This window comes from Schistocerca serialis, chromosome 2 (genome assembly GCF_023864345.2).
Source record: "Schistocerca serialis cubense isolate TAMUIC-IGC-003099 chromosome 2, iqSchSeri2.2, whole genome shotgun sequence".
Classification (NCBI taxonomy): Eukaryota; Metazoa; Arthropoda; class Insecta; order Orthoptera; family Acrididae; genus Schistocerca; species Schistocerca serialis.
The window spans coordinates 887694551-887704092 of NC_064639.1; the positions used below are offsets into that span (position 1 = coordinate 887694551).

Sequence of the window (9542 nt, forward strand, 5' to 3'; positions counted from 1 at the left end):
AAGCGGATGAATGTGAAACTAAGAAAACCTATTTGTGGTGACTGACTGATCTGTAGCTAAGACCACTTGAAAAAATTGGCACTGATATTATGTTATAGTAGTTATATTGTTCATAACCTTTGTCGCATGTTCCTTACATCCCTGGTCAAAGCCAACCTCTTGCATCAAATATTCCTCTAAATCGCTATTAAATGAATACTTAAAATAACTATCAGACGTATCTAATTTCAGCATAATATAGTTTTGGGAAAGAAAATCTATTGAAGCTACAGCTTTTAGTCAAACTGAGTATTTTTCATCAGCATTAGAAATGATGAATAAGAGATGAGAAATGTCAGTATTCATAAAATTTAATTAACAAAGCAATGACATTCTGTAATGGCCAAAGTTATCAATGAGTTCTTTACATTCAAACTGAAATGGTATTCAGAAAGGGGGAAAAAAGCAGAAACAAAAAACTGGGCCCATCAACCAACAAGATATGTAGATTGGCCAATACTGGTTAACATGTTCATACACAAATTTGATGCTGATTCAAACTAAAATAAAGTATTGTAAGTTAGTAACATGACACTACTGAAAATAACTGTCAATATATACTGGACATGCATTTCTATCATGAAAGAGTGTGATGCAAATGAGTGTATGAAGCAATAAATCTGAAATACTATTTTCACACTATTCTATTTATTTCTTCATCCAGGGATCATCTCATGACTTAGAGTTCATCACCGTAATACAATGAAAATTAATAGCGCACACACGCACGCACGCACGCACACACACACACACACACACACACACACACACACACACACACACACACAAATATGTGAAGCAGTATATGAGAACCAGTTGACTGTAGCCATGGTGAAAGAACAAAATATATATCTGCATTTATGACATTCTAAGACATATAATCTCAGTAAATATCCATGATTATTCTTAAAATATTCATCATACAATTACTGAGTTGTCACCACCTCACATGTTCCAGTTCATTCATACCAGAAAGTTTGTCTGAAGAATATAAAACATTAATTTGTCTAGCTTAAATGAAATAATTCCACAATTAGTACAATATTAACTGCACATGAACCAGAGAAGACTGTCTGGAGGCAACTATTTGCAAGGTTTTAAGAATTTTGTTACGTAATGAAATCAAATGAATAAAGTCTACCAATGTCTTTCTTTGAATGGTGAAATTAATTCTTATTATAGTATGCTCCACAGAATATGTAGACAAGCAACATCTATTTACTGCAGGGCTATAGTATGGAGTATTTCACCCAAGTGCATTTTACAGGCTATCTGGGTCCAAAGACACAACATGTGTGTCATGTGGAAGGAATTTTGGGAATGCAGAAAAAAATATTCAGACCTTCCTCCAAGGAAAGGCAAACTAGCTTTCGCTGAAATTATTTAGAAATATCAACACCACAGAGTGAAAATTTTTGTTGTTTAAACTTATGTACAGAGTTGTTAAATACTAGTTTGGAGAATAAGGAACGTTTAATGTAATGAACTTGTTAAACAAAATTAAATAAAAAAAAACAAATGAAACTGTCGTCAATGAGTATTATACAGGCTATTACCTATGTAATTGTGAGTGTTATAAATCAACATCTAGTGTAACCAAGAGGGCATCTGTACACAACACAGTACAACGGGAGCATATAATAATGTGACGAAATCCATCGGCGGAATTTAATGTTAATGAGTGCCGGTAACAATTTTAAAAGTGACGAAGCGTAACACAGATTATCCAATAATTTAGTTCAGTGATGCGGGATGTCTAGACGACTGTTACTGCTTCATTTGTGGCCACAACTCTTAAACAGGTTTATTACTTTCATAAGGCAACATGTACACCGTGAACAACTCTCCACTAAAGCAACTACTTTCTCGAAATCAAGAAACCTATTTACTTTGAAGTTATAATTCAAATATTTTGACTGCCGTAAATTTAACAATGGCAAACAGCCCGACGAATGTAACACACAATTACACAATATCAATGCTGCCGACGCCAAGCCATCCCAAACAAATAACCCGCTGCAGCGATACCTTCGGCATTGACTGTAGATGGCAGATACACGCACTGGTGGTGGTGGGTATAAAGTAACAGCAGAGTAACGTCGCGCAAAGCAGGTGTTTATGTTTTCTGTCAAAGACGCGTATTTATGGAAATAAAACATCATGAGGACAACAAAACGCATACCGGTGAGTACATATGTACCGTGGAAATACTACTGTTTGGAGGACTTGTAAACAGAGTTTCTCATTATCATTAATTTTGTGCCTGATACCGCCATTCGTCTAAAATTTCGGCGAATGTATAACATGTCCATTCAGAGGCCCATCTTGTATATCTTTTCGCGGGCCATGACGCCGCCAGAAACATAAAAATAATTAAACATTTATTCGAAAATTAAAGACATCTCTTAGTAAGCAAAGTGACAAATAAAACAAGAATTATGGAAGTAAACATACTCGTACCACTAACCTTTGTGCCGAAATGACGGAAATTGTATGTATTCAAAACCAAGTCTCCAAAGGTTATGTACACACTTGTAATGAAGCTTTATTTTGTCCATTTCAGGCATTCGTCCAGTAACAAAGATCTGCAGAAAGTTCGTGAAAGTGTGAAGACTGCATTCTCAGCTAATCTGCAACAATGAATTTCTCTCCTTTTGGTGGTCACTTTCCTGCGTCAATTCCTACGATTCATCAGTTTGCGGCGAAATTCACTCACGATGGAAGTAGTGGAGGACTGCCACCCCAAGCTGTCAGTGATGGTGGAGGTGCAGGACCACGTTATCACACCAGCCCAGGACCAGCTCATTTCAATCAACATCATCCTCCCATTGGCATGCCAGTAAATATGGGAAAGTATGTTAGAGATGATGGAAGGAATAATCCAGGCGCGCCTCAGGTTAACAATATGATGAATCCAAATTCATCTAAGTACCATGCAAGTGCTGCTATAGCTGCTACTCATCATTATCCAGGCGCTGTTGGTGTTCCTTACACGCAAGCGGGTTCAGTTCAGCAACAAAACAGACCTACCTCATCCCCATCCGTTCAGGAGCAACAACAACAGCAGCAGCAGCAGCAACAACAACAGCAACAGCAGCAGCAACAACAACAACAACAACAGCAGCAGCAGCAGCAGCAGCAGCAGCAACCTCCTCCACCACAATCTCGGCAGATGCCTGAGAAACGGCCACCCTATCATGCAGGTGATATGCAACCCCAGGATCTGTGTGCAGCAATGATGAGGGAAAACCCAGTGGGTGAGAAACCGAAAGATGTGAAATGTGAAGATGTTGATAAGGAAGATCGACCTGGTTCGAATGAAGGGGAGTATGGTGGAGCTATGGCTATCCATCAGCATCACCACCACCATGCAACACAGACAACAACAACAATGCCAGCATCGTGGCAAAGCTTAGCCACACCAGGTTCAACTGTTGCGGATTATCTTTCTCATTTACCAGCTTCTACTTTACCTATAAGCCTTCATCACTTTCTTAAGTACTCAGCTGAGAACATTAAAAAAGAAACAGAAATGGTTGCAAATTCTGCAGGCCCAGCAATAGGTGTTGCAACAACAACAACACCAGGGGTTGTGGGGAATAACGGACCTCAAGTTGGTGCAAAGAAAAAGAAGAAGAAGAAGGTTAACAAGGAAAAGAAGCCTAGACCAAAACCTGGAGAAATTCGTCTCACAACAGCTTTAGATGGTTCCACATTGTATTGTTGCCCCGAATGTCATATGGCATATCCGGAGAAAGAGCTATTAGAGCAACATCTCCTGGGCCATACTTTAGAACGTCGTTTTGTTTGTGACATTTGTGGTGCAGGACTGAAGAGAAAAGATCACCTCACACGTCACAAACAGAGCCACAATCCTGAGCGTCCTTATGTTTGCACGGTGTGTCTCAAAGCATTTAAAAGGAAGGAGCAGCTTACTTTGCATTTTGTCATACATTCAGGTGAAAAACGACATGTGTGTACAGAATGTGGCAAAGGTTTTTACCGCAAGGACCATTTGCGGAAACACACACGCAGTCATATTGCTCGTCGTGTGAAGGCAGAACTCAGTCAGCATGCTCCACAACCTCAGCACCCTCCAAACCAGCTCCAGGTCGCCACTGTGTCTGCAGAACAACCTCCACCTGGCCTGCTTTCCTGAATGACGGCCAATGGGAACTACGCCAGTGTTCCCAGCCTTCTTAACTCGGATCTCTTGGCATTTGTGTCTGCTGCTAAAGATGCATTCTAAAGTGTGAAACAGACAGCTGATACTACGATAGGCTGTGGCCATTTTATTTGGCCCTGTTGCCTTTTCGAACTGATAATCTTGCTGGGCTTCGTAACATGTGATACAGATTAATAAGAAATGCCAGCATGTTGAATTTTTAATTGGTTTGTTGACGGCTCTACGTTAGCAGTGATGAAATGCGCAAGTTTGCTTCTGTGATGTAGTATTTTGGTATACTATTAGAGCACATTTCTTTGTAAATAGTTCCGTAAACAATCCACAAATAATCAGGGAATATCACTTATACAAATCAACATTTTTTTCTGACCAAAAAGTGTTCATATTTACATGGTCACTTTGCTTGAGCCAAGTCCATTATACTCAGATGGCAAATGAACTGCTTTTAAAATGAAATGAGAAGTTGGACTGTAGTGTACATAATAACCAGTAGTTTTATGTACAACCTTACTGCACTTTTAAAGCGTGTATCTGTATTTATTACTTTTATTGTGAAGTAGTTTCACATTTTGAAATGTGATTTTATAGATGTTTTATTTTACCTTTTTTCATTTGTTGTGAAATATTGGTTGTGAGATTTTACCTGCTTAGTTTTTTTATGGAGTTTTTTGTTGAAGTGTGCCATTTTCCATAGTATTGTAGGCCTAGCTGATGTAATAAATATTTTTGCCATAGGGATGTTTACCAGATTCTCACCTGTGCAGAGGATAAGAGAGATAAATACTCACATAATTTTTTTAGGTCAGTTGTAACTTTTGAGGAATTTTTTCCAGGAAAAGCATTAATCCAGCTGGCAAAGCAGCTTGGTGAGAACAAGTCCCTTCATTTGAGATTATGAGAAAGTATTATTTTTTAGTAAATGTTAGTGACAGTATTCAGGCAGGTACATTTAAGGTAGTATGTTAGTAAGAAATGTAATGTAATAAGAGAACATGTAAGAAGTTTTGAATGTATAGAGTGTAAGCAGGACACACATAATCATCACAACTGGTACAAAAGAAAGCTTTTAAGTTAGTTGTATTAACCGTGTACAATCCTGCCAGATACGTGCCAATTTCTCCTCTCGTGCTTACTAGGCATGAGCATAACCTCCCGCATGCAATGCAGTAATATGTGCATCTGCTTTGACACCAAAAGAAAACCAGTCACAAATATGTATACTGATAATAATGATGGAAGCTGTATTGGAGTAAAACTATTGACTCTGATTGTAGATCAATCATGAATTTTATTATGTTGAAACATGAAATTCCTTGAGATAGTACAAAACACCATGACTGATGTAACTGTTACGCTTCATTTCCTGTTCTCTTCATCAACTGAATGCTTGCTTTCTGGTATGAATGTAACTGTATGTTCCAACATGTCAGCATGTACGAATAAAGCTGTAATTGTTTATAGAGTGCGGTCTTTATAAACAGTATATGTTGCTTGTGTATTAATAACTAAAATTATTAAAGTATTTAAACAGATTTCTGTTTTGAGTTCATTTTTTTTCTTGCATTAGAAAATATGTCAAGGTAAAATTCTATGACTGGACTCTGTATTCCTTTTATTCTGTTCACAAGATCAGGCAACATTTCTTTGCAGCTTCATCTCACACATCTTTCATTGTGTGTTACCACATAAAGTCATCGCTGTGGATTTAACACATTAATATCCAGAAGCAAGCTGGTAGAAACTACAAGGAAACATAACAGTCTGTAAATTAACCATGTGTACAACAATATAAAGAAGAGAATATATTGAGTTGCAGACATGCACAATGGAAAGGTTGATACACATTTAGCTTTCAGCCAAAGCCTTCTTCAGAAAAGAAAAGAACACACACATTCATTCACATAACCAAGCACACGTGACTGCCATCTCCGTGAATGAATGTGTGTGTATTTTCTTATCTGAAAAAGGCTTTGTCCGAAAGTTAAATGTGTAACAGCCTTTTATTATTTCTTATTATAAAGCTTGGCCAAGAAAGAAAAAAATTGTGTGATTGTGTACGGTACATATGTTTAAGATGACATGTTGAGGCGCAGACAGGCACACCATGTACCATAGTTTTCATTACATTTTTCTTTGTACGTCTTGAAAAATGAGACATATTGTTATATTTGACATCAAATGTACAGGTGTTTGTCGTTAAGTGGATGAGTAACATTTTTTTAAATAAATTAATTGGTAATATGTTTGTAACTGATGACGCAGATATAGCATGCTAGTAGTAGTTCGGAAATAGGTCAAATATTACTATTATTGCGTAGAGGAAGAATTAATAGTGTTTTAGGAGCAAAATGGATTTTTGTACATACATGAAAAGTGTGTGGCATTTGGTGAGAGTGAAGAAAGTTTGAATGTCAGCAACATTGCTGTACTTCCCCTCCCCTATTTAATATTTTTCTCTAGTTGGGAGGTATTTTAGCAACAATAGTAATAAAAATGGAAACTATCCATAACTGAATTCCAGAAAAGCATAGTTCAGAAGGCCAGAAGAAGTGGATTTTTTTTTCCAGGGCTGTTGTAGATTTACAAACGAGCAAGAACAATAAAAGGCAATTAATGACGCTGGTAAAAAGTACCTGAATGGCGAAAATAATTACACATGCCAGCAAAGGAAAATTACGAGACACAAAATAGTACCATACACAGCAAGCCAGTAAAAGAAATAAATGTACGAAGTATCTTATTTTGTTTGTAACTGTGTTTTTTTAATGTAACATAGGTTATTGCCAAGAAGTGAGAAATAATGTTTCAGAGATTAGAACAGACGTAATCAGAAGAGGCTGCAAAACATTCTAATTGGATCCTTTCATCTTTCCCTCTCCTTCCCTCTTTCCTGACGAGGCAACCAGGGGTTGCGAAAGCTCGGATTTTGTGTGTATGTTTGTGTTTGTTTGTGTGTCTATCGACCTGTCAGCGCTTTTGTTTGGTAAGTCTCATCATCTTTGTTTTTAGATATAATTGGAGTATGAACAGATACAGTCAGTGACAGTGAATTTAGACAGAAGTGAACAATTGATTAGGTGTGTCTGAATAACTGAGTATGGGATAGATTTTCACCTAAAAAAAGGTAATGATAACGACAGTTACAAGCAGGGAAAACAAACAACAAAAAAAGAAGAACTGATGATTTATGAAGCTCATGTTTGGATGTGAGAGTAACACATTTTTGACAACCATAGGGAGAGAGGGCAACACTATATTTGGAAACTTAATTTCAGGCTGGCATCTTACAGATAAAAAATTTGAAGACTGAAGCAAAGCAAATTATTCTTTTTCACTTCCTGTGTAGTTTTAACTGAGTTTTTTTATTTCTTCTCATTACTGGGCGTATGTTAAGAAAAGCTGTCACCAATCTAAACAATGGTTTCAGTGTCATTGTGTTTTATTACCAGTGATGTAATGGCAACTGATACGCCATACCCACATCTAAATGGAAACTAGTCACTTGTCAAGGAAACCACAGTACAGTGTGAAATATTTTGATACAAGAAATTTTTCAGACATTAAACTCAAATTAAGCACTAAAATAAATAAATTCTAAGAGCAACCATTGAGAGCGGTAGGGAAGTGGTCGAGATGCAGACTCACATCTAGGAGTGGACTCTGTGCTCTCATAATGTCATGAAAATAACCGTAATAAGCACCCGACGAACGGCCTACCTGTTGAGAGGCCATAGTCACATGACATTTACATTTAACCATAATAAGCTGATTTAATGGTTTCCATATTTCTGTAAGAGCAAATAATGCATAAAGTGTAAGTTGCAGAACACAGTCTTTTGTACAGATCTAGGATGTGGTTTGACCAGTTTAGTTTGCTGTCAGTATGTAAGCCCAGGTATTTTTAAGTGTCCACCCTAGCTGTCTGCTGATCAACTTATTTTCTCCTCTATTTTTTCCATCTGTGGGGGTTGTGTGAAATTGAATTAAGCTTGTTGTACCGTTAGCAGAAAGACCATTAATGTTAAACCACTTCACAGTATCTCTAAAACCTTATTTGCCAACATCTTTCTCAAGTTTTTTAATGAATTATCAATAGGTACCATAATGTTATCTGTAAAGATAGTGAAGTTACAATATTCTGCACCACAAGTTAGATCAGGAATAAAAAGTAGGGAACTGGAACTGAGTCTTGATATGATAGTACCCGATTCTGATGATGCGGAGACGCCTTCACGACTGTCTTACGCAGTTTTTCCAAATAATAGTATGAATCAAGCCAAATTCCTGTTGCATCATTTACACTTGGATACATGGCTTTTTGCAAAAGTATTCTATAACTGACACAGTCACATGCTTCTGTTAGCTCATGAAATTTTACAGCCGTGTGTGTGTATGTTTTTTGTTATGTTTTTTATTTGTTTTTAATTGACTTCGAAAACATTGGTAGCAAATGCAAATATTGCATCTTCTGTTGATACTCCTCCCTGAAATCCAAAATGACTTTTGCTGGAGATATTATGGTGCTTAGCAATCCTAGCACCTTTGACAAACTTGTGAGTTGTGAGATTGTCCATTATTTCACAGTCATCATCATCATCTTGGACAGTTTCCAGCCTCTGGCCAGGTCTGCCTTCTGTCTTGCCACCATCTCTCCGTTTTCACCTTGGTCCAGTCTTCCCCTTTCTTCTGAACACATTCCTCCACTCCTTTCAGCTACCTGTCTCTTGGTCCTCCTCTTGATCCCTTTCCTTCCAGTTTCATCTTGTGTATGCTCCTGGGTATCCTCCTCCATTCACTTAACAAGCCCATACCATCTCAGCCTTGATTTCTCTGTCTCTTCCTGTAATGGTTCCACCTTTACTAACTCTCATGATCCTTTCTTAACCTGTCTACCTTTGTCACTCCAATACTGTTCCTCAAGAATTTCGTCATTAGCTTGTACTTTGCTTTTCTCTCTTCCTTTCATAACCCAGGTTTTGGATGCATATGTCAGGATCGGGACATAGTATAACCGGTATATAACAATTTTACTGATTTGGGGTACATCCTTGCTCCATATCAGGCTTCTGACACTCTTCCGAAATGCTTCTGCTTTTTATTTTTCTGTGGTTTTTTCCATGTTCCTGTATCAGGCTTCCTAGGTACTTGAAACTCTCCACTCTCCTCAATCGTTCCCCACCAATTGTTATTCCAGCTGTTCCTCTCTCCTTCGTTCTTGTTGTGACAATCATCTCAGTCTTACTTATACTAAATATCATCCCATATTCTTGCACTGTTCGTTCCCATACGTCCAACTGCTCTTGTGCTTCCTCCTCCT

The 9542-nt window shown here is 37.7% G+C and overlaps 1 protein-coding gene across 1 annotated transcript; it reads left to right on the forward strand.

The window, feature by feature from the left end:
• The first annotated feature begins 2096 nt into the window (after positions 1–2096).
• LOC126458226 (zinc finger protein 184-like) lies at positions 2097–5738 on the forward strand. The gene is made up of 2 exons (XM_050095124.1): positions 2097–2223; positions 2603–5738. Exon 2 carries the CDS (start codon positions 2678–2680, stop codon positions 4196–4198), a length of 1521 nt encoding a protein of 506 aa, XP_049951081.1. The 5' UTR covers positions 2097–2223; positions 2603–2677; the 3' UTR covers positions 4199–5738.
• Positions 5739–9542: the final 3804 nt, after the last annotated feature.